The sequence below is a fragment of the Puma concolor genome, chromosome C1 (assembly GCF_028749965.1).
Source record: "Puma concolor isolate L17-30 chromosome C1, mPumCon1.1.hap2, whole genome shotgun sequence".
Classification (NCBI taxonomy): Eukaryota; Metazoa; Chordata; class Mammalia; order Carnivora; family Felidae; genus Puma; species Puma concolor.
Genome location: NC_141674.1, coordinates 220,106,454 through 220,131,998, shown reverse-complemented (window position 1 = coordinate 220,131,998; position 25,545 = coordinate 220,106,454). Strand labels below are relative to the sequence as shown.

At 50.7% G+C, this 25,545-nt stretch overlaps 1 protein-coding gene across 46 annotated transcripts in view; it reads right to left on the bottom strand.

Moving 5' to 3' along the window:
* The window catches only part of LRRFIP1 (LRR binding FLII interacting protein 1), a 141,166-nt gene that overhangs the window by 22,346 nt on the left and 93,275 nt on the right, over nucleotides 1–25,545 (bottom strand). For 14 of the 46 annotated variants that reach the window (XM_086720067.1, XM_086720070.1, XM_086720029.1 and 11 more), the window contains 10 exons: nucleotides 24,909–24,968; nucleotides 22,402–22,470; nucleotides 19,811–19,882; nucleotides 18,428–18,472; nucleotides 16,959–17,024; nucleotides 12,825–12,902; nucleotides 4,865–4,900; nucleotides 4,321–4,446; nucleotides 2,806–2,877; nucleotides 908–1,078 (listed from right to left, as the gene is read on the bottom strand). In XM_086720067.1, coding sequence (XP_086576193.1) covers nucleotides 908–1,078; nucleotides 2,806–2,877; nucleotides 4,321–4,446; nucleotides 4,865–4,900; nucleotides 12,825–12,902; nucleotides 16,959–17,024; nucleotides 18,428–18,472; nucleotides 19,811–19,882; nucleotides 22,402–22,470; nucleotides 24,909–24,968 — 795 coding nt within the window. The remainder of the gene's footprint in view (nucleotides 1–907; nucleotides 1,079–2,805; nucleotides 2,878–4,320; nucleotides 4,447–4,864; nucleotides 4,901–12,824; nucleotides 12,903–16,958; nucleotides 17,025–18,427; nucleotides 18,473–19,810; nucleotides 19,883–22,401; nucleotides 22,471–24,908; nucleotides 24,969–25,545) is intronic. The other 32 variants (XM_086720071.1, XM_086720069.1, XM_086720053.1 and 29 more) reach the window with 8 other exon arrangements.

Below are 25,545 nucleotides of genomic sequence, written 5' to 3'. Positions count from 1 at the left end.
AGGCGCCCCCACAGAAACATCTTAAAGCCTCCATTTATGACCAAACATGCTGGTTTTTATAGGCATGTTTTTTTCATGGTTATGACTTTATCTTACATGCAAACACACAAATAATCTCCCAGTAAAATTGTCTCTAGTTTACAGACTGAGGTTGTGCATGATGCTAATATTAATATTATAATTATAATAATTAATTTTAATATTATTGCAAATCCCTCAGCCAAGAGCATGGCATTCTTATTCTCAGATGTCTGGGCTTCCTGGAAAAGTGGAGGACCATCATTAAAAAAAAGATGATCAGGTATGCCTGGGTGGCTCAGTCGGTTGAGCGTCCGACTTGGGCTCAGGTCATGATCTCACAGTTGGTGAGTTCGAGCCCCGCAGTTGGTGAGTTCGAGCCCCGCTCTGTGCTGACAGCTCAGAGCCTGGAGCCTGCTTCAGATTCTGTGTCCCCCTCTCTCTCCGCCTCACCCCTGCTTGTGCTCTGTCTCTCTCTGTCTTTCAAAAATGAATAAACATAAAAAAATTTTTTTTTTTCAATTAAAAAGAAAAACAAAAAGGAAAAAGATGATGACAGGGGCTGCTGGGTGGCTCAGTTGGTTAAGCGCCCAGCTCTTGAGTTTAGCTCCGGTCATGATGTCATGAATTTTTGAGTTCGAGCCCCGAGTCAGGCTCTGTGTTCACAGTGTGGAGCCTGCTTGGGATTCTCTCTCGCCCTCTGTGTCTGCCCCTGCTCCACTGGTGCATGCATTCTCTCTCAAAATAAATAAATTTTAAAAAGTAAAAATAAACTAAACAAACTCGTATGTACAAACACACATACACATAAACACACACACACACTCCACATACGCGCCATTATCCCAAACGCACACATTCCACCATTCTCTCTCACACGGAAGCTCACTTTGTTCTTCTCTTCGTACTGCCGCCTGGACTCAGCCAGCTGTTCTTCGAGCTCCAGCAACATGTCCTTTAATGTGTCAACCTGGTACATGAAGTTCGTCTTTTCATTGTCAAGCTGAGCGTTGGAAACCATTGCCTTTTTGTATTTCTCCTCAACTTCCGCCAGCGAGTCCTGCGGAAACCATGTCACGTTTTTGAAATTATAGTAAGAAAATAAAAGGGAGATTAGTTGAGTGGTCTTTGAAAACAACAACAACAAAACAAACAAAATCCAGCCCTAATCTTAGGGCAAATGAACCAGGAGAAGAAATACAGGATCATTTCAAACGCACAGAAATTCCCCCCTTTTCACTTTGGTCAAATCGGTTATTAGTCACTCAGAACATTAGCTATTAACTCAGAGAGTTGGCTCTCAATTGTGTCTGGGAGGAAGATGGCTTCCACGGCCATCAGCACAAGGGAGACACGCGATGAGGAGGCTCTGAGCGCGGGCAGGCCTCCTGCCTCTGACCTCATCACTCAGGGGTACCTGCTGCGGTAGCTTGGGGCCCTCAACAGGTTTCTGAAGGAATCACTCAAGAAATGTGCCCAGAACCCAGGAAAGAGCCAGTGCGTGATGGTGGAGAGAACAGAGCACCCACCGCTAGCTGCCGGCTGCCCCTGCCTGGGCTTGTGAGGCGGGAAAGGATTCGGCAGAATTTTAGGTTTCAACGCACAGGCCAACCAAGCAAACAACACAGGCCTCACTGGGTCGGGCTGGAAGGACAGAGCGCATTCCTTTGAAAGGACAGCTCTGGGGAAAGAGGCCTGCAAAATCAACGTGGCCCTGCTGTGTCTCACACCTGTGCCGGCCAGGCCACAGAGTAGACCAGTGCTTACATCCCAGAGCACAGATCAGGGCCAGGTGACCCCAGAACGGGGAGAGTAAATCCCCCGGGGTGTGAACCACCAGAGCTAAAGGGAGCTGGGCGCTGTGCGGTCCGGTGCGACAGGTCCCGTCAGAGGCCTCACGGAGACCAGTGCTGCCTGCAACGTGCGAACCAGGGCGACGACTTTGGGTGGGACCAGTGGCTCCACAGCTGGTTCCGTGACTCCCTTTTCACACGCACTGAGAGCCCGTCATAATTTTCCCCTCTTTTCAAAGAGAGGTGACAAATATGCCAGTGATTACGGAGTTGCTTTAAAACCAACGTGTCCTCTGGTGCTCGTAGGATACTAAACTCAGACTCCTTCTGGGGAGCTGAGAAAGAAGGGGGAGGTCTGCCATCTACTGCTAGGTTCACGGAGATCACAGCCCACACTATCCGCCTCACCTTCAGGGAATGTGGCAAGCATACCTCCTGGTGGGCACAACGCAGTCATTTCACATTCTAAAAGTGGGGTGTATTTACTCAAATCCAAGATGGTGCCCATTCAGACACTGCTTCAACTAGGGAAATTCTACAGCACGCAAATAATTTGGATGTTTCAAAAGCACAGCGGTACGGAACGCCTCATCGGCAGACATCAGATGTTTTGAGAAGCAAACGGAGGGAGCGCTCTTTGTAGGTTAGGGCTGCGGAACGTGAAGGAAACCCGGACACCCTCCTGCAAGCGGACAGCCCACTTCTGTGGGAAGAACTGGGCTTATGCCGGGGGGAAGGGAGTGAGTACAAAGCGTGCATCAGGAAGCGTGTTAGTTTTTCTACTGAGGGTTATGGCGTTCAGGTCTTGGCTCAAAAGCTGCATTTGGGAGAACGCTCAAAATGCACGTGGTGCGAGCCCACACCGGCGTCCCTGCCGCTTGGAATTCTGCAGTCCGGAGGCTCCCGGGAAGAGGCATGCAGTCGGAAGGTCTTTGGGATTTCCGAAGGTTAAGCTGGGTTAATACCATAAGCCCACACTTCCACGAACGGGTACCTTCAGCTCTTTCAACCCCTGCATGTATTTGCCTTCTACGTCCTGAATCTGGTCCTTCAACTCATTCAGTTCCTAGGAATTGGCGAAAGAGGCAAATCATATTAAGGGGAAAAGGGGGCACGACCATGAAGAAAGAGAAGTGGTTCTCGGGCGCCTGGGTGGCTCAGTCTTGGTTAAGCGTCCGACTTCCGCTCAGGTCATGATCTCACGGTTCACAGGTGCGAGCTCCGCCTCGGGCTCTGTGCTGACAGCTCGGAGCCTGGAGCCTGCTTCCGATTCTGTGTCTCCTTCTCTCTCTACCCCTCTCCTGCTCACACACTCTCTCTCTCTCTCAAAAAAAAAATAAACATTAAAAAAAAATTAAAAAAAAAGAGAAGTGGTTCTCTAAATCTTTTCTATTTTGGGGGAGTTTCCTTCATTCAGGGAATCTGAGCAAGTGATTTTCCATTTTTTTCCCTCTTAAGTGCGAAAGGAAAATAAAATAAATTTCAAAACTACAAAGATCAAAATTGAGGTGTCTCTCACATGATATTTTCACAAAATTTTACAAAATCTAGGCCTATATATATTACTATAGTTTTGCACATTTTATTCATTTTTTTAAGTTAATTTACTCATTTTGAGAGAGAGCATGCACAAGCAGAGGAGGGAGGGAGGGAGGGAGGGAGGGAGGGAGGGAGAGAGAGAGAGAGAGAATCCCAAGCAGACTCCGTGCTGTCAGTGCAGAGCCTGATGTGGGGCTCGAACCCACAAACCATGAGATCATGGTCAGCTGAAGTCAAGAGCTGGACGCTTAACTGACTGAGCCGCACCCCCTAACCAGTTTTAATTATTAGAAAGTTCTTCCATCGGCAAAGCCAATTCCGATCCTTTACATTTCCCCCTCTGGCCTTGGCTCTGCTCTCCAGAGGACACGAGTGCCAGTACCTTGGGCTTCCTAGTTACCTTAACAAACAGCACTGCACTTCTCTCTCACACACTCACGGTGGCCTTGCACTGAGTGGTAAGGATGCAGCAGAGAAAAATGTTTATGTTCCAGTGGAAGGGAAAAAAAAAGTACCAAGATACAACGATGAGATCTATTGAAAGCATGTTACGCATATTACAAATAGAAAAGAGGGGCACCTTCTAGGCGGAGAATGGGAGACACTGAAAGGGGAAAGTGGGGTTGTTGGGAGCAGTGAGTGATCTGGTGTCCAACACATTCCAAAACATGGAGACTGAGTGTCTACAGAAGCGGCCGAGCACCGCGGTGCGGTGTGGCGAGGGCCCCCACCAGGGTGTGCCCAGGGAGCTGAGGGGGTGCGGGAGGCATGGGCACCTGTCTGCCCTGCTGGGGGGCGGAGGGGGGGCGGGGCAGGCAGGTGTGGCTTCTTGCGGGTGCCTAGAACATGTGTTTACGGCAGGTAGGGGAGACCGGAGCAAGAAGAAAGATCTGGAACTTTACGAATATAGACTTGAAGGCTGATTTTCATAAAAGGTTCCTCTAGGTCATAAGTAGGTAGGCAGCCTTACCTTGATCTCCCTAATGGATGCCTCCGTGTCGATGGAGATGGACGTGTCCCCGCTTCCCCTCCGGGAGGAAGTCCCGCCCAGGGAGGCCAGCGTGGCTGCCGACAGGCCGGGCAGGCTCCGAGACCCCTGCAAGGTTGCAAGGATCGAATGTGATTTCGTACGAAACCAACATTACTCGGGAGTCTACTGTTACGGAACTTTCACTTGAATTCAGTTTTCAATCGGGAAATCATCCATGGCTCCCAGAAAGCGATAAAGAGAGGTTCACTTTGAGGGGCCTCGTGGGTGCCTGGGAATTGGCCTGGATTAACCTTACGCTCTATGGTCGGGTCCACGGTGGACGCCTTTGCCTCTCTGTGGGTTTTAACACACACGCTACAAGTGAGTCCTGGGGACCCCTCACCGCTGTGATGCCGGCTGGTGGGCCACACACAGTCTTTATCAAAGATGAACCGACACGTTTTCTTGTTCATTTCACCCACACGTGTCGGGCCCCTCGTCGTTCAGCAACGACACCACATAACGGCTTACGGAAATTCCTTACCTTCTCAGTGAAATCTTTGTCTGGTCTCTCTTCAACCTGTGGAGGAAAGTGGACAAATTACTAAACACTTAAGATCACTGAGCGGGTAACAGGGATTTAAGGGGCACGCGGGTAACAATAAAACATCAGCTTCCTTTGTGATTTAAAAACTACTTTGCCAACGAGCACCCGCGGAGATGATTCTGCCAGGCGGTGCGGGCGCGGCGGGGGCTCACGGGCAGCTTGGTGGGCCAGCTCGAACTTCGCTGTGTGGTTTTTCACCGATCTTAATCTCCAGGTGGACACAACAGCTAAAGGACACCCACGCTGACCGCAGAAAGCCTCGTCATCAGGGATCCGTTCATGAACTGGACAGGCTTCCTTCACAGATTCCACAGTTGTGCGTGCCGGTCCCCGATGTGGGAGAGGATGACAGGCGCCCAGCTTGTTCACCGCCCCCCACATTACTATGGTTACAGAGGGAGAGCAGGACCAGGAGCCTCTGGGGCTGGAAGACGCGACCAGAGTCCTCGTTTTGACTCCCGCTGCCTGGGTCTCCCAAGCGAGAGGAAGCAGCGGAACTGGTTGGAAGTTTTCCTACTTCTCATGAGTAACAGAGTCCCCATGAAGACTCTGGTTTAACCGTCTCGGGACTGATGCCCAGATGTGGGGAGCTGGCGGAGGGGGGTGAAGGCACAGGAAAATCTGCCAGGTGAAAAGTGAGACCCCCTCCCCTCCAAATTTGGCTTTTACGTGTCTCCCGTTTACACGCGTCCCTGAGGTCGCTCTGCCCCTTCCTCAGGCAGGATCCTGTCTCAGTGGGACCCAGGGCATCACCCCCAAGGGAGACCCTGTACCTCAAGGGTATCTCAGGGTCAGCAGGCCGAGGCTGGCACCGCTCCTACTTCCTCCTTTGCTGAGCGTCCAACAAAGGGCGACTGTTTTCATTTTTGTGCACGCTGAGCGCTCCTTGCCGCGAGCGCACCGGGAAGGTCACGGTGGGTGAGAGAACCTGGGGCTCGCTTGTGTCCAAACCTCTGGGGGAAGCTGACAACGAACCATGCCTTTCCCCTCACGTCTCCGATCCTCCTTCCTGCGGCTCAGATGTTCCTAAATTTGACCTCCAGGGAGCCGACCGCAGGTGCACGTGACGAGCGCGGGCCACGCCTCTGACTCAGTAGGCCGGATGGCGATCAGGGGCTCTGCAGATACCCTGTATGCTCACACCGCAGACCGTCCGAACTCAGGCTGAGGAATCCCGACAGAGCTGGGCCGGAGGCCACGGCAGGGTGGCTCGTGGACATACAAACAGCCCACCGTGAGGCTGTGCACAGGAGAGCCCGAGGGCGCAGGGGCGCCTCAGTAAAGGCCGCGATCTCTCGTAAGGACGAATGATCCCTGTCTTGGGCCCACCCTGGGCCCACACGGGGCCGGATGCCCACGGCCTCACCATCCCGTCCCCCGCCGGCAAGCCTCACTAACAGCCACCTTCTCTCCTCCAAACCGCTCACGCCTTCACCCTTCTCTCCGAGGGCAGGACACCTGAAGCCAACAGTAAAAGGACACAGCAAATATAAGAGCGAACCAGACAACCAAGAGGCTGCCGTGGAATCCTACAGAATACTCGATCAATCCAAAAAAAGGTAGTTTCTGGAACCAGCTCTCAGCTCGGCCAAGCTCAAGGGTCTCCTGCTCAACAGACCCCAGTTCAGCCCCGGGGTCTTGAAGCGACCACATCTGGTCCCCCCCCAGGCCCACCCTTGGGTCTCCAGCGAGAACCTTCTACCCTCATCTCGCTGGTCTCCTTGCTGTCGTGAGAGCAGGGCAGGAAACGTGAGCAAAGAGGTCAATCCTCAGGCCGGGGGGATGGACCAAAGAGCAGACTGGCCTCCCTCCCAGTTTGTTAGGTGAGCCCCGTGGGTGGGGGAGGGGGCCTTTGGGACTCCAGTCCTCCCCCCGCCCACAGGCCTCTCCTTTCCACTTGGCCACAGCCGGCGGCGCTCCCGGGGCCAGCGCGAGCCTGTGTGTCTCACGGGAGCCTTCCAGGCAATCTCCACCCCATGTGCCCTTTTCCTTGATGTGGCCGGGTACACACTCTCCAGCTGTGTGCCACAGCACCTGCCGTTTGTCGGTATGCGTGTTTGGTGTGTGTAAACACGTACACCTACGATCATTATGTTTGCAGGTACGGATGCCACGTCAGCCTACTGCGGATATCCCGGGGCGGTCTTTGCTCAGGACGGTTCTGTCTCCCCGTCCCTGGCAGAGCCCCACAGAGCCCTGGGCCGATGTGCTGAGTTACGATGATCTAGCATTTCAAGTGGGGCTCTCCTCTGCCCTTGGGAATAAAAATCTTCCTGAAAACTTCAAATCACTCAAGAAAAGCGGGCTATATAGCGACTGGTCTGCAGGGGAATCGGTTTATTAAGTCTCCCGGGCCCGACGCCTTCATTCCCTAGAATCAGGTGGTCTGCAGAACGAATTTTAATGAAGGTAAGGAGGGTAATTTAACTGCTGGTCGAATACGAAGCCCGGTTTAACAGACTGTCGAGCCACCGCTGAAAAGTCTGCTGCCTTTTTGCTCTGCGGTTTGTGTAGAATCCCTTCCGACCACTCACCAGCAACAGATAAATATCATATGTATACACGAGACACCAGAAATTCTCTGTTCACCCACAGTAATATCAGCGCCTATAAAAGAAGGCCCCGCGGTTTTTAGTATTTCCTGTAATAAAGAGGAGAGAGAACGTGCACCGGGGCGTGGGGGTCTTTAACACAGCTTTGTTCTGTGCCGTTTCACCTGATACCGTCCACGTAAACGTTATTTTTGTAATTTGCAAGACATCAAATGAGACAAAACACCTAGGCTGGCTCTTTAGTTTAAAAAAAGTTCAAAAATAGTTTTTTTTTTTTTTTTTTTTTTAATTTTTTTTTTTCAACGTTTATTTATTTTTGGGACAGAGAGAGACAGAGCATGAACGGGGGAGGGGCAGAGAGAGAGGGAGACACAGAATCGGAAACAGGCAAAAATAGTTTTAAAAAAGCCTTTGTTCGAAACACATGATGAACTCAGAACGTGGAAATTTCGGATGCGTCTAGAGTAGAGACCAAGCGAGGGAAAAAGGAAGCCAGTCTCCCCTTAACCGTTGCGTCCCACCTCTCGTGGGCATGTCAGGGTGGGTGCCGCTTTGTGTTTCTGAGTGACAAAGGACACGTGTGTTTGCCAGCCCTCCTGAAATAGAAGTACGCGGAAAGCGCCACCGAGGCAGGAGCCGTCGCAGTCCCCTCAGCTGCCACCAGATGGCAGCCTGGACAGAGCTGATTGGGGCAGGTCCTGGAGACACAGGCACCTGCACTCACTTCACACAGCCCTCCTCACCTTCTCCTAAACAAAGGGACAGACGAGTCACCTGGGGGGCCGTGGGTTCGATTTTGACAAAAACACTGCACTTTACCTCTGAAAGTAATATGTAGAGAAACAGAATTGAAAAACGTGAACACTGTCCTAGCCGCCGCCAGACGCGGTGTGGGGGGCACCACGGTGTACACACGGAGCAGAGAGGGACCCAGGAGATGCTGTCGGGCGCACCCACTGCCAAGGCACCGGGGTGCATGCGAGCCTGGGGCCTGGGACGAGCCGCAGGGCCTCCCTGAGTCAGGGCAGCCTCCGGGAGGCCGGCACCCTGTTACTCCCCCGTGCCAAGCAGTTCTAAACATTTCAGGTCAGCGTGAAATGTTCACAGCAACAGATTTATGAAACGTGTGTGCCAGGATTTTACAATCACCACTGAGCATACACAAAGGCCTCTTCTGAAGTCTACTAGAAATAGTCACTTCTGAAAAATTTCTGTTGAATTTTAAATCATGGCAACTCTTCCCTCTCACACACAAGTGCTCACAGCAGCACGTTAAATGTTTTATTAGTTCCAAGCTTCCAGCATCGTGTCTATACGAGCATGCCAGCAAGGCTCGCTCAAACGGGACGTCTGCCGAGGCCTTCCCTGTCCCGACCTGGACTGCCCGGCTTCCTTGAGACAGAATACAACGTGTGGGCATGGACGGGCTCTAGCAGAGGGGCCAGGCACAATGGAACTTTCCCCATGGTGTCCCCGACCCCCCAGGCGGGCAACCCTAGAGCCCGGATTGGAAACAGGACCACAGAAGCAACGTCAGCACACGGTCCCTCTTGACAAACAAAGGGACACTCGTGAACACTGCTCAGAAAACACCCACATTCAGGGTAATTTTCCTTCAAATATAAATAAGCAGTAAAGTCTTCCATTGGCGTGGAGATTTCCGCTTTTCATGCAATCATTACGTTCTCCTGAATGACTTCTCCTTGAACTCCTGTATTCACAATGCATGACCTCTTTTTCCACCTGGTCTCCGCCCCTGCCTCTTCATACAATGCAGAGGAGGAGTCTACAGTCTTGTTTTTCTAGCTCAAACCGGCTGCACGCTCCGTCACTCGTGTTTTCTCTACATGCACACAGGGGGACATGAACCGGGGCTCCGCTCAGGACATTTCTGATGGATGCTTTAGAACCTGGGCAGCTTTCCCTGGGTTCCCGGAAGGATTCCGGGGCCCCGACGACACAGATGTGCGGGCTGCACCAGCTGAGGCCCTCTGCTTGCGTGGGCTCCAGGCCGGGAGTACCAAGCCTCCTGATTCCAACTCGGAAAGCTTCCTGCGTCTGTCCCCAGGAGTTTTACATTGTATGTGTGCTGTTTGCTGCCGGCCTGTCTCCTCCAGTCAATGCATCCGTGAGGGCTGGGAAAGGTGCGTCTGCTCAACACTGTAGCCCTGTGCCTAGAACATTCCAGGTACTCAATAGCTTCCTCAAGGGGAAGACCCCAGACTTGCTGGAGAAGAACATACAGCTCATGTATAGAATGGGAAAAATGAGAGTAAGGTCAAAGACATGTCCTGAGACCGGGCGGGCGCCCTCTCTGCTTTCCTACAAGGCCAAGAGGACCAAGTGGTGGGTGATGTCTTTGGATGCCGAGGCACCTTTCTTTTCAAGTGGGACAAGTTATCACTTCTTCCATTCTGGTTACTTTTCCTCTTTAAGAGTGCCCCCTCCCCCATCCCCTGGTGCACCAGGCTTTCTTCCACACCCAGCCTTCTAGAATTGTCCCTTCCTCCCCTCCCCATCCTATCTCCTTCCTAGAGAGACTCCTGTCCCCTGTCCTCCCTCACATTCCCCGCCTCCCCCCCCCCACCACATTCCTGATGAGTCATCAGGCCATGGATCAGGGGCCACCGACCGGCAACAGCAGGGATGCAAGTGACCAGTCCCTGGTTCTTTGGGCGCCCAGATGGAGCTGGAGAATGGCCCGTCACACACAGTCTGCGAGATGCTGACCTTTGCTCGTTCAAAGTGTCAACAGTGTGATGATCCGCTGACCTTTGTGAATGAGCACTTCACTCAGGGAAGGGAAAGGAGGGTTTATGTGTTTGTAACGAACTGGGAAGTTAGCTCAGCCTCCCGCACTGTGAGCTCTTCTGCCCACTTTCCCTTCGGAGCTCGGGGAAGCCACAAGTAAGGACAGTTACGTTTCCTTGGCTGTAAACACACAGAATTAAGACGAGGGAGCGCTTTAGAGTCAGGGGGGCCCTCACAGCCTCTGTTCCCGTGGCTTTTCCCCGTCAATGGTGCCTGGAGAGGCTCCCGAGGGTGTGGGCTCCGAGTCTGGGCGCAGCTAGGTCACACGGAGGCTGTCCATCGCTGGTCACCAGGTCCCAGAGGCACGTTTAACGCCCACCTCTCTGGTTACGGTGACCCACTAAACCCATTGTATGTGGGTAAAATTTTTCACAAACATGGGAAGCATATGGCACAGAAATTTGTATCTGATCCCAGTCTCCTCAGTCAAAGGGACTAGACAGAGCCCCGTTATTCTGTGACTTCATGATGTCGAAGAAGTCAAATAACCGTGGCATTTACAGCTCCATGCGTCCCAGCGGTCACCCCAGCGTTGTGCGAAGGGAGCCCGGGATCCTTCGCAAGCCAGGCCACAGCCACCTTCTGCCAACTGCAAACACTTTCATTGGTTTCCAAAGGGTGAGCGAGCGTGCGAGGGTATCGTGCCTAGGGAAGAGTGACTTTCCGCTAAGTTTATCGTGGGAACGTTTTATTCCCAGGGGTTCTAAGGCTGCACGTGGCTGAGCCTGTATCTGCTGCGCTACCCCAGGCCACGAAGCACACCACGAAGAGCGGACGTAGAGGGTGGCGCACCGTGGCCTCAGTGAGCAGGGATTCCCTAGTTCACAAGAACTGCTCTTGGGTCACTCATGGACGACCCATAAAAAGCAACCTGCCCGATTTTAAAAACCGAAGCTACGTGACCTTGAACGACGACGATCTTCCTGTTCCTGCAACTGGTCCTTGTGGGGGCGTCTGGCCCCCACACCCCCCTGCGAGCACCTGAGCTTTCGTTCAGGCCATGGCTTCTCCTATTCTCCTCAGCACCCCTCTCCAGGATGGGGGTGCTCAAAAGGCCGTGAGGGGGGCTCAGGGGGGTGTGCGAAGCGTGTGCAGAGGCAGGTACAGGCACCTGTGTCGACACGGAGTGGGGAGTCTTCGTTTCCACAAAGAAGCAGGCTCTCCTGCTAGAATCCTCGTCCCTTTGGTCTATCTCTTGTGTCCTCATCCTCGACCGCACGCGCTCAGCTCCCAGGAATCCCTTTACTCGCTTCCCCAGAAGCAGCTGGGATCTGTATTTGCGTGAAACCGGTGCCCAGCGGCACACCTGTGCAAGCGGGAGATCTCAGCCCCACGGCCTCTTCTCTGATTAGCAGGAACGCTTCCTAAATTTCAGGCATCAACACATCTAATCGTGGTGTTGTGTAACTGAGTTAAGAACCGCGTTCAAGCTTCTCCCTAAGTGGGGAGCAGAGCAAGGGATCCACTTTGCCCATTTTGCCTTCTTATAGCCGGGGTTTATCACGGAGGGTGCCACCGTCCTCTGATGTGGCAATCCTTACCGTGCGGGGCGGGCATGCATGCCACACAGCCCCAGCTCCTGCCCACCGGACACTATGCCTGCCCACTTCCCAGATGTCCTCCGGGCAACTGCCCTGCACGGCCTTCCTGTAAAGAGACTGCGTGGCGGCCTTGTACCAAACGTCTGAAATTGCAAAGACCCTGGGAAAAATACGTAACAAGGACACTGAAAGGCTGGGGACTAGATGGTGAGGAACAGGAGGGCAGCTCTGTAGTTTTCTTTCTTTTCTAAAAATTTTTTCAATGTTTATTTTTTGAGACAGGGAGGGAGAGAGAGAGAGAGAGAGAGAGAGAGCATGAGCAGGGGAAGAGCAGAGAGAGAGGGAGACACAGAATCCTCTGTCAGTACAGGATTGTCAGCACAGAGCCTGACACGGGGCTTGGACTCGTGAACTGTGAGATCATGACCTGAGCCGAAGTCAAACGCTCAACCGACTGAGCCACCCGGGTGCCCCTGCAGTTTTTCGATACTGAGCAACTGGGGGGCAGGGCAGAGCTAGGAACACCACGATCCTTCTAGGCGATACTTGATTTTAAAAACTATCTGGGTCTGGTAATAGACGACATCACAAACACAATATTAAAAACCAATCCTTCCAACTTTTCACTCATAAAAAAACAACACGTTAGTACGCCTGGTTACATTTCCCCCCACTGGACAAAGTTTCCCTCCTTCCCAGGAAGACCCCAGCCCCAAGCACCGTTAACTTCTTGATAACCACTAACTTTAGATATTGAGCAATGCAATTCTGGTATCACGGAATAGTAATATTCCAAATTTGGGAGCATTTTCCCCAATTGTGTCTTTGCTTAGACCTGAAATAAATCTTAGGAAAGCCCTCCCACTTTATGCTGGGTTTAGGTTTTTGGAGGTGGAGGGTCCCTTCTGCAGGACAGCGAGGTAGAGGGCAGAGGGGAGGAGAAGGGACGAGCAGGATGGTGGCCGAGCAGGACAGGACAGGACGCACACTCACCACTGGGCTGGCCCGCGCCGAGCTGGCTCTGGAGGAGGCTCGGGAGCTGGAGTTGAGGTGGCCGCCGCGCTCCGAAGGCTGCCCGCGCAGCCCGCCGCCGGGACGCAGACAGAAACAAAGGGACAGGGTCAGCAGGGATCAGCGACAGCGGAGGCCCCCACCAGCGGCCCGTTAGTAGAGGTCAGCCACGTGCAGTGCGGAAAAGACAGGGGTGAGCACGGACACCAGGCTCCCTGTGAAAAGGAAGGCTGTGTCTCCAAGCTTCAAATAAAGGCCCGCGAGGAACAGAAAAAAAAAAAAAAAAATTAGTCCTAGTATCAAAAGGACACAGAATTCCTGGGGAGCGAGAAGAAAGTAACACAAAGCGTCTGTTCAAGTCGGCTGTGGAGTCACACCTGCTTGACGCACAGAAAGCCACCTCGTCCACGCGGACAGGTCTGTGTATTTGAGAACATGAGTCCTTCCACTCGAGCACAGAAAGTGACCGCCGGACAGGGTGCTTGGCTTTTTTAGCAGGGGAGAAGTTTGCTTTCTCTCTCATTCCAAGTGAAAACAAGGTAAGATTTAGGGTTAATACCAAATCAAGGCGTGGCCCAGATTGCCTGGTCTGGTGGCCTGAACGAAGGTGTCTGTCTGCCTGCACTTCCTCTCTTCCGGGAAAGGAAAACACAGCAAGTAGCCGATCTGGAAGCTTCTCCCTCTTAACTTCGATTTTTATTCACCTTTGTTCCAGCCCTAGACACGGTGCCATGTGTTTTTGTTCTTGTGTTTTCAAGTCTTACTGGCCTCTTGAGCGAGGTAGGAGGGGAGAGGGAGCCGGGAGGCAGGATTCGAGCACGCACATGACTGAGGACCGCAGTCAGCCAGCGGTCAGTGGCGTGGCCTGAGGGACGTCATCCCAGAGACCCGCGCAGCCCAGCGGTGAGCCCCTCCATCCAGCCCCCCGGGACACCGTGCACCCTGGCGGGAGCGGACTGTTCTCTGCCCTGCCCGCACGGCCCCCCGGGGACGTGCAGGCCTTCTCCCTACTGCTGTGCTCTAGGCACAGAACTTCAGAGGTGCTCGTGATTCTCATCTTAAACACCACCTTTCAGCTGGCACATCTTTCCACCAGAATGTAATCCCCTGAGGACAGGGTCTTTGTCTATTCCCTGCTGAACTCCCTGCAGGGACCGGACGAGGCCAGGCACAGGGTGCACTTAAGCAATACTTGTTGAATGAACAAAACCAACTTCAGACTATAAGCAGCCAGACCCACCCTACCCCATCGTCCTTCTCGTTTCTTTACCCCAATAGTATCTATTGTATACTTACGCTTACAGGTGCACAGAAAATACAGCCATACGTACACCCTGTGCAAGAATCACAACCACATTTGGCATTCACAAGAAACTCACCACCATTCCTAGTCTCACCTTTTGCTTTATTAGTCAACATAAAAGTAAATACCCAAGGTCAGTGCTTTAAGGCAGAAGAATTTTGCTTTTGGGTTCACGGTCACAAGCCAGAGGAAAACTGTCTCTAACAAATCCTACCGCGTTCTAGGTCATTCATGTCCCAGTTCACCATGCAGAGATAGGACAGGTTGTGGTTGACCAGGCTTTTTGCTGGCCCACGTTTTTCCAAACGCCTAGTCAAAACCGGCTCTCAAGTCAACTGACCTGATCTCACAGGGAAAAGTAAGTTTCAGGTCAGTATCACCCGGGTCCAGGTGCCACCTTCTGAGCAGCTGGTGTCTGAGAGCCAGTGGGGCTGATGCGGGGCTGATGTATATTATAAAGATCCTGTCCAGGCCTCATCTCTTACTGGCCATGGGACCTTGGAAAAGCCTGTGACCGGGGACATGGAATCGTAAGGACACTGGCCACACAGAGGTGCCAAGGATTATGGACATCACTCTCTTCCCCGACTTCACTTTCTGCTACAAGCAACTTGCACGCTCCTGGCTCAGAGCGCACTGGTGGTGATGACTGCTCCCCAGCGTGTCAAATTAACTCCCGCCAGTTCACTCATGGCCACGAGTCCTTCCCCCACCTCACACACACACACCTTACGGATGTTGAGGAAGGTATAAAATAGAAAGGTTTTCAGGCAAAACAACGGTACTTAAAAGTGAGCCAGTCATTTAGTTGTTAAACTGTAATTAAGTCATTTAATTGCAAACATGCACGGCAGTGGAGCTACCTTCCTGGGGAGGCTAAGAGAAGCTGGACGCTCTGGAGGTGGGGACCAGCGTCCCAGAGCGGGATCAGGACCACCCTGTGCAGGCGGGGGGGTCAGCCTGGACTCAGGTCGAAACACAGGGTCCCCCCCCACTCCACCCTGCATTGCAGGACAGGATGTGAGGGATTTTCAACCCCAGGGTCCAATCTGTCCATGGGGGGCTCTTTCTGCATGGGAGTGCAGTGATAAGCGCAGAAAGAATTTGTTTTTGTTCCCTCTGACTTCTTCGGCATGGTTTGATGCCAGGGACACGTGGCTAGATTTTAGACATTTGTGCTGTCAGGACAAGAAGACCTTTCACTTCCTTAAACTTCCCGAACCCCATGGCTCCCAGGTGGTTCCTACAGGAGGCAGAAAGCACAGAAGTAAGAGTGCTCAGCGACGCCCCGGTAAGAATGGGGGAGGGGCGGCTGGTCTAAAAGTCCACCTGCAGAGGCCATATAGAAGGAGAGTGGATGGGACACACATCCTGCCTGATCCGAAGTTCTACTTCGGTCACAGGAAAACTACCCAGGGCTCGCGACAAGTTTCATTCTCTTGGAGAATTAGTATGTTGTCTCTTTTCTGATAAAAGAAAACCATTTCGTTGCACTTTATCCATCATATGCAGGCCAGAGCTAATGCACGCATTAGGCGTGATCTGTGAGCTTCTTAATGGCCTACAGACATGTTTAAGAACTGAGAAAAAGACTTAATACAGTGGGCTCCACCCCATTTAAAATGTTATGTAATAAGGGTGTCTGGGTGGCTCAGTCGGTTGAGTGTCTGACTCTTGATTTCGGCTCAGGTCATGATCTCAGGTTCTGTGCTGACAGGGCTTGGGATTCTCTCTCTCTCTCTCTCTCTCTCTCTCTCTCTCCCCCCACTTCCCCCACTCGGCTCTCTCTCTCTCCATCTCTCTCTCAAAATAAATCTTAAAAAGAATAAAATGTTATGCAATATAAAATAAATGGTTAATTAAACGTCAACAAAAACCAATGCTGCGTCAATTAATTATTGGGTTTCGATATTTATAAAAATTACATTCTGGAGAAGCCTGTAGGTTTGATTGGCTTTGTAAGGATTCCTAAATACTCATGAAATACAGTAAACCATAAATTGGATTATTGAACCACTTAAGTAGCCAATTAACACCAAAAGCAACATTATAAAAGCACTTTCAAGCAGTGGTTAGCAAGCCATTATATTTCACATGGGGCCTGGGTACATTTTCCCAGGACCCGAGGGGGAGCCCTGGCAGGCAGAAGGACCCGTATGGTCAGTTGCCATTCAGTTTCCGCGGCCCCTCAAGATGGGCCAACTGGTTTCCCGCTTCCACGGACTGACTCCATTTTTTCTATCTTGCTTCCCTCTTTCATTCATTCACTCGTTTTTTTTTCATTCAGCAAGTATTTCTTGCACGACTAGCTACACCCTTATGTGATAGCCAAGTCTGTCATTTCAAATCCTTTGAAGAGGTGGAAAGACGGCAAAATAAAAGGAAATTATGTACGTGTAACATCCTGAGTCTCTAATAAATCTGTTCATCTTCCTCAAGTATCCAGAGGTGAAAATAATTTGCAGCCTGTGGAACTCCCCTCTTCTTCCTTTTATTATTTTAAGGGCACCTCACTACTTATTAGTACTGTCAGCGTGTGGCAAGAAAACAGCGGATGAAACTCAGTTGAGGTGGGTCTTCTCCCTTGAACTCAATGTAAACTGACGTGTGAGGACACAAACCCGCCAACCAAAGGCTTCGCGATTTGCATCATCCATGACCCAGCCTCACTACAATGGGAAATTGAGATGAGACAGTGTTTCCTCCCTGTAACTCTGGTTAGTTATCTCCAGGGGTTGGGACTGTGCCCGGTAAGCCAGTCAGGGTCATGCAGCACACGGGAGAAAATTCGGAAACCACAGAAAATGCCTTACAGCACAGGAACCGCAGGCACTACCCCGCCGTGTCCCGCCGGGACCGATGTCATCGAACACAGATGCCTGTGACAAAAACAGACTGTCAGGTCAGGGAGCCCTTCCCTTTCCACCGGCGCCCAGAACACAGGAAAAGGGAAGCTAAGGAGGTCTGACCCGAGAGAAGAACACGTTCGGAACAAATCACGATGGAAAACAAGCAGGGAAGGCCTTAAACCACCCACAGAGGCCAAAGCTGTACGCAACAGGGTCATGCGAAGATCTGAGAGAGAAGCGAGTTGCTGTTAACTGGCATGCAATGCAACCCCCCAGTAGCTCCTTGAAACGCATCGTTCTGAAAAAACGTTCCTTGCTAGGGAAAACCCTGTTAATCCAGATTTAAAGTGAGCAGATAATTCAAATACCCTGAATTCTGTCATGGCATCCTCACGCCTGACGTGCAGAAAATTATGCTAGTATGAAGAAACTTCGGGATACGGCAGTATGATAGCGATAGCTCAGTATTTTGTAATTCTTTGGAAACTGCTAACTAGAAAACAATACTTGATTAACCTGGAAATCTCACGTAATTAGGCACTGAAGGCGAATGGGGGTTTACAGGACTGTGCATGGCCACACCGAACTTTGCCCGGCTGAAAGGAGCTTGGATTCCCCTCTCTCTCCTTGAGGACACAGCTCGTTTGTTCAGCCAGTTATATATGCTAATTCTTAGGGGTGAATTCTGATGAAAATTCAGAAGCTTATTAGCAATACAGTAGAACTACTTTGTTTAGTGAGGGTTTCCTGCAAGGGGGAAGTGCCTTGTATTTAAAACTGGAAATTTACAAAGTCATGGAGTGCAATGGGTTAACATGTTGAGGTTACCAAACAAATCAAAAGCCATCTTTCTGCTAGCAGAGTAAGTAAATGATGTCTTTGCTCCATTCCTGGCTAATAATCCTATGCGAGCACGTGTCTTCCTGGAGCCTGAGGCAGTATGACAGCTAGGGGAGAAAGAATGCCCAGATCCAGCCAAAGGGGACTGACAGACATCACCGGTCCTAGAGGCTCCTGGTAAGGGGGGAGCTCTCAGGTGGTGACGCTGCAGACATGCGCATCCACACTCCCAGAGCAGGTGTGAGAGGTGCCTGGCCCCGAGGGGGCCAGTGGGGCCCGGATAAGTTGGGGGATGGGGCGGGGGCAGGTCAGGGGACTGTGGGGGGGGGGGGGAAGGGAGGTCAGGGGAGTATGGGGGGGAAGGGGGGTTGGGGCAGGTGAGGGGACTGTGGCTGGGTAAGAAGGGTTGGGGGCGGGTGAGGGTCAGAGGACTATTGGGGGGGATGGAAGTTGGGGGCGGGGGGGGCAGGTCAGAGGCCTCTGTAGGGGAAGGGGGATGGAGGTGGGGGGGCAGGTCAGAGGACTGTGCAGGGGTGGGAGTGGGGGGATGGGGCGGGGGCAGGTCAGGGGACTGGGGCAGGCAGCACACGCACCCGGTAACTTGCAGGAGGCCGGGCAGCACTGTACAGATAGGAGGGCTGCAGGACGAGAGCGAAAGGCAGGTTTTAAAAGCGTTGGAAAACAGCAACAAATAACAGTGACGAGATAATCATGATGCTTTCAGTAATCACGACAGCTGAACTGTCGTACAACAGAAGGAAAGAAAAAAGTCGACTTAGGGTTTTCAGTAAATCACAGAGACGCAAATCCGACTTTGAAATAGTAAACGTCCCCAGGATCTCTGAAATAGGACTATTTTCTAGTCATTTCTTTTCAGGCATTCCTGGAGGAAAGAGTCAGGGAGTGAGACCGAATGGTGACAAGGTGAAAATGTCACCAGCAGCAACCAAACCCCACAACTCAAAATCCCAGGTTAATAAAGCACTCCAGGGTGTTAATACATCAATTTCCACACAGGAAGAGAGCTGCGGACACAGTGCTTCTATTTCCATCAAATGATCCCAGTCCCGGTCTCCAGGAGCCAACAGGAGCTGTTAAGACTGCTCCAGCCGGCCAGGGCTGGCACGTCCCTGTAACGGGGAGCCCACACCCACACCCATATCCCGACCCGGGCTGAGCCGCGCCTGTGCGGGCATGTGCCCCAGTGAAAGGGCAGCTCCTGGCTCGGCCAGACCCTGAGTTCCAGAATAGGATCATGACTCATTTACAAGCAGAGGCCACGTAAGCCCGCGGTGCAGGGCCACCAAGAGGGTCAGGGAATGTGCGGGGCCCAGGATGAATCACTCAGCAAGGCAGGGGAGACAGCAATGCAAGGAGATATGGTTCAACCTCTGCGGGAGGAGGAGTGCGGGGCTCTGACGCGGAGTTCCTCGTATAGACACCGGGCTCCTGTACCTACAGCCCAGGGCCTGACCCGCCCACCCGCCTTGTGAAAACAAAACAAAACAAAACAAACCAGGAAACAGAGGGGAGACTGAGCCAAAGAAACAGGGCTGTTCTCCCACTTCTCAAAGATGGAGGAACCAGATTAGGCACAAAGGCTTCCAAATTGCTTCCTGGACACATTTACAGGAGAAAAATATTTTTAAAGAAACACACGAAACCCCAAATGGGGAACAATTGCTGGAAAAGGAGGAGAGAGCCCCAAGAGACCAATTCTTTGGGCCTGAGCTTGGAAATATACACTTAATAGAGGCTCCTTTTTCTATATAAGGTCCTAAATGATTTTGATAATGTCTTACAACGTTGACGAAAGTCTTAGCAAGTTAGGCAAGCCAAATAAAACACCTGCTAAACTCTGCTCTCTGGACTTGACATGGAAGAGGCTGAAGTATCTTCGTACATTTGATCGGAGAGTGAAGTGACCCCACAGAAGGAAAGAGGAAGGGAAGCGGGTGACAAGGAGGAGGACAGACCTGGTTTCCGCTCTGGGTAGACAGGAGAGCAAGGCCGCCCCTGGGAAGCCCGAGGTCCGAGCAGGAGAGTCCCTGTAGTCAGAGAAAATGGGAAGGAGGGGAGAAGGGCTCACAGCTTCATTTCACCTCAAAGGTACAATGGTATGGTGCGTCCACACACAACTACCTTCTACGACAAAATCGGTTAAGGGCATGCACTTACGGAGGAGGGAGAAAGGAGGACGATCAGAAGGAAATAAAGACGATCCGGTTAATTGACAAAACTAGGACACGGGACCAAACCAGGAGTTCTGAATCAACAAACAGGCAAAACTACATTTCATTACGTTTTAACCAACAGCCAGACCATAGGGGTTTGAGAGGTCTTTGTAATTTGAGCTCTGAGTTTTAAAGTTTGGATAGAAAAATTCAAAACTAAGGATTGGCAGAGATATCAGCCTTTATGTAATAAGGTATTTCACTGGACAGGACCTCTGACCTGGCCTTCTTAGTTAGCTATTCACACAATGCGTATGTGTTCAGGATTCACAGAAGACGGGGTCTAATTCAGGGGTCTAATTCTGAGACCAACAGTCTATGCAACGTCTCTGGGGAATGCCACCATACAAATTGTCTCCCCAAATAAAATGCTTTATCCAAATGGAAGGCTCCCTGAAGAAGAAGCCAGCAGCTCCAGATTGTCATCTTGGCAGTATTCTACTAATTGTACAAGCACGGGACAGTCCTTGAAGATGAAGTGGCTCCATTCAAGTAGCCTGATGGCACCTGAAGATATCCTGCCATCCCCTCAAGGTCCCATAACTTGTGCCTAACATTCCTATGTCTTGCATAAGCTATCCCACCTGACCTGAGGGGCAGGCAAGTGGAACTCTGGAGGTGGGGTGGGGGGACGGAACAGGGGGGAAATGTTCTAACGTCTGACACAAATATTGAGAGAATGGTTGAGAGGACACCGTGTGTAGTGGCCATCTTGTCAACCCCTCTGTGGGACGTGGAAAGCGCCAAGGGGGAGAAAGCGTCCACAGCTGTGGCCGCCATGCCTGGGTGTAGGTCTGACAAATCTGGAAGACTGGAGAAGTCATTTAGAGGAGTCTTCAACACTCCGTGCTACCTTAATATCTTTCTGTTTTAGATTTAACTAAAATGAAACATGCCCATGTGTTTTGCAGGAATAGATATAATACCTACAGAACACGGTCATTACCAGAAGATTCTGCCGGTCGGTGAGTACAGTAAGACCTCGGGCAGAACAAGGGTGGGACATGTGGCCTCAGCAAAGTTCTGATGTTTAACGTTTTGAATGGATCGGCTCTAATTTTGACTCCAATGTGGGTTATTGCTCTTAAACGAATCTAAGTGAGTCGGATACGTGAACTGGGGTGAATAATTCACACCCACATATTAGCTACCTAACACCATCGTCTACTTCAGAGCAAGTTTCTCAGCTCAGAAAGTGACGAGGAAGTCAAGTTTTCTGGACGACAAGGTGCTCTTTGGAAACAGCAAAATCTCCCACTGAAATTCACACAATACACAAAAAATTCAAGATGGCGAAACCCACCAATACTTTGGTGATTACAGCTGATCTTGTTTTCAGTCAAAATTCACCTACTGGGGGAAGAAAGGGTGGAGTTCTTATTAACATATGGGGCTGAAAGGCAACAGTGGAGTTTGGAAAGTGGACAAGCAAGCTGATGGGGGAATGGAAAGGCCAGCCGTGTAAGGAGCCCCCTGCAGCAGGAACGAAAGGGGGCAGGGGATGAGGCAGGACAGGGGAGAAGGACCAGGAACCACCGGCTTTAGCTCCTTAGTTTCTATTTATTTTTCCCCCACGTACTCTTCGAGGTTCAGTTCACATCCTTTGTTGCGACACCCCTTTCTCCCTATTGTCCCATTTATGCTGCACCAGCGTTATCTGGTAGCTGGGTCTGCCTTCTGTTCTAGAAGTAAATGCTTCCACAGTACCGACCTATCTCACGCGTTACCTGTGTGATCTTTCTGTGATAGTCCTGCCCACACTAGGTTCCCTAGTGTTTGCTAAGTGAGCATGAGCCTGATGGAAAACAAACCTTCTCTATGAGAGCTCTCACATAATTGAGAAATCTTTGCGCCCATCGAGATCGATGCATGTCCTTAAAGTGTGGGGAGGAACTCTACTGTGTAGACATCTGAATTTGGATTTGATGTGGTTTTCATCCCTAGTCCAGTCTGTCCCTGAGAAACTGCCACAAAGTTTGCATGCACCCTACAAAGTAATTGTTTTCAGGAACTCTCAAGGAAAGAATGATAAGGTTTTCTTCCCCCCCCCCCCTTTGATTACTTCTGACTACAAACACCCACATGAATACTTTCTTTCCTTGTACCCAGCTTGAATGCAAATAGGGATTCGAATGCAAGACAGTGGGCTAAGCCTGCATAAAATACATCATGTTAATTACTGCCCCCAACCTGACCTCAGCATCCACCCAAATGAAAATTAGTAAAACAGGCGTGAAAAATGAAAAGAGAACTGAATTCACACACAACACTGCATGCTACAAAACCTGTGGTTTTTGAATAGAGGATGTGAAAAGATTTAAATGAAAACCAACCAACGTCTCCTCTCTGGCTGATGACAAAGTAGAGAATCTGCCCTCACCGCTGCTGCTGTAGCTGGAATTCTGAGAACCAAAGAAGACATTGTAAGTGGTGAGCACTTCCTCACTGTCCCCCAAAGCACCACCTGTCCTGGCCAAAAGGCAAATATAAAATCACCAATGTATAAAATCACACCGGTATCGGTGCCCCAGAAATACCAATGTAGCTTAAGAATCAAGACACTCGGCTACGGCAGAACTTCTTAACAACCAGAGGTCCTGAGCTGTATTTTGTATTTTGGTGTTTCCATCCCCGCGATGTCTTATGGTTTAACTCGTACTGGTTTTCACTATATTTCAGCTCTCAAATTACTCGTAATTACTTACTCAACTCAATCTCCTGATGAGCCGCCTGTAACTTCCCACCGGGGACTTTTCCTTATTACGTACTTCGTTAGGTAACAAAGATGATGTCTGGTGCAATATTTTCCATCTTTCCTGGGCCTGACACAGCTGATGGCTCAGCTCAGCCGAATTTGCAGGGAGGTGGCTGCAGCCTGAGCGAGCTGCACCCGTGTAGCTGAGAGCCACCCCCCAGACCCGCAGCGGTCTCCGGGGACTTGGTGTATAGCTTATAAAAGGTCAGAGTCTGCACGGGGAGGCAGTACGGATGCATGTTACACACAAGGCGTAAGATGCTCATCGATACGGTCAAGGTCGTTCTCCTACGGAGACTTTCAATTCCTTCACGGAAGAAAGAGGTGCTTCCAAACCCTTGTGGTCAGTCTGGCTATTTCACTCCTCCCCACGGACATGTGCTGCTGGCATCTGTGAAATGCCTCCCTCCCTTCCAGTCTTTTCTCCAAGCCCATCCTCGCTCTGGGACCTTCCCACAGAACTCGCGGCGTGCACGTACGCTATTTGGTTCTTCAACTGTTCTGTTTCCTCACTGTTTATGAAATCAATTTTATGTCCCGTTTTACTTTGCGGTGAGCAATTTTACCAACAAGCTCTTTTGCATTTGATTTCTAGAGGCATTGCTCAAATCCTAAACCAAATCAAAAGGTTTAACTTTTTTAACTTACTGTTTAGCTTACCGTTAAAACTTACTGTTTCAACGTAAACGTCAAAGATTAAGAAATATGGGCATACGGATGGCACATAGCTCACTGATGCTACCTCGTACTGACCGGGGTGCTCTAGAGAAGAAGGTGGCATTGGGTAGAAAGAGTGGATGATGGAACTTCTCAAGGAACTGCCAGCTCTAAGCGATGATTCTTTAGGATCAATTATGGGGAAAACTATGCCTCTGGGGGAAGAAGTTGCTCATTAGCCAACATAACCCCAATGAGCAGTCTGGGGCCAGCAGAGTCCTGCAGCCTGTCCTGTAAAGCCAGCTCCAATCAGTGCACAGGAGACACAGCTGTCCGCACCACACGAGGACAGAATGGTGTGCTGCCTGCTTCCATCCCCAGACAGCGGCCTTACCTTAAAGGAAAACATAACAGAACTGGAGGAAATCCAAAGGCCGTCAACATAAAAACATAAATAGGAAGACATGGCCTTTAAAAGGGGAGGGTTTTTTTAGTCCGGAATGAGGAGAGTTTAGATGAAACGGAGGTGTATGCAATGCTTAAGAGGACGAGAGGCTAAACTCATCAGCCAGTTTCAGAAAGCTACAGTGGGACTGGGTAACCCCTCTGACACCTGAAAACAGAATTCAAGTGCAGATAGGATATATCTTAATATAAGTAAGATAAATGAGAAGAAACACTAATTATACAACTAGTAACATTTACTATAAGATGAAAAGTAAAGCAAATGTAGGACTAGGAAGACTTTAGATAATTTAATGAACAATGGGTCTGCAAGTGGGTCATGAAACTTCATTAGAATATATGCAGTTTGTGACCTTGTGAAGTCCCCTGTGACCTCCCTGCTAGATAGATCCAAAGGCCTCCCTACTTGTCTCCTGCTGTCGGTCCCTCTGCTCCTTTCTCCCACCACGGAACGTTCATGACCCTGCCCCTTCTGCAGTCTCTGACCCCTGCCCTGGGAGCATTCCATGGTCAGGGTCCAGGGGAACACGGACTCGAACATACGTGTCCTTAAAATGACCAGGGACAGGTGGGCACGGAGGGAGAGAATGTCAGATGGGAGGTATACTTGAAAGCTGAATATACTTACTATACGCATTCTGCATGTACACCCAGGGCAACAAAATAATGACAGAGTGAGTACTTAATCCTACATATTTCTAAGCTGAAGAGATTCTTTTTAACATCTGCCTCTTGCATTGAGACTTAGAATGTCCGGAAGACCAACTTTCTAAGAATGTTTCCCAGTTGAAAACCATTAGCTTCCACTCATTCACGTGCTTGGCCAGGGGTGGGGGTGGGGAGAGACCCTTTATCACACGGAAAAAAACCAAAACCACAAGGAAGCTAAATGTAGCAATATTTTCTTTAAACCGCTCTAGCAACCTGGTTGAGTTTTGTGTCATGCGCACTTACTATACTAACCCTGCCAGATCTTCTATTCAGGGACTGGGATCCATATGATTCTCCATCATAACCATTTGTCTGTTTCAATGAAGAAAAGAAGAAAACTGACATCAGTATACAAATGAAGACGCAGGAACAAATCAGCAGGGAAGCATTAGCTGGGCTGTAAACTGGGCTTCCTTCGTGGAGCGAACGAATGACAGGCCCAGGACAACACAAACCTTAGCATGCCCCTAGATGCTTCCGTGCTTCTGATCTGCTCTGCCGCAACTCGGGGGGGATCGGACACTCAAGCTAATCACACCCGCCCAAGTCACTGTTACTTGTCAGTACAGGTCACTGTAGGATTGCAGGCAATGCCCAGCCCTTCCCGCGGGGTGAAGCACGTGGCCACGGGTCCACGGCTGCTTTTCCTCGGCAGTTTTCCTGTTTCCCGTTTTACGGGGGTGCCGCGGGAGTCCTAGTTCTCCAGCGGCCTGAATGCCACGGGCAAGTGGGGTAATGCCTTGGCCCACGTCAACTAGTTTTCAGTTGTTGGTTCACAGGGTTAAGTCCTTGAAAGTCATGGCCCGGTATGAAGTTGCATTCAGAAGATTCAGAAATAGCTTCTGCTCAATCTATAATTCGGTGCAAAAGTTCATCATGGAAAAAATGT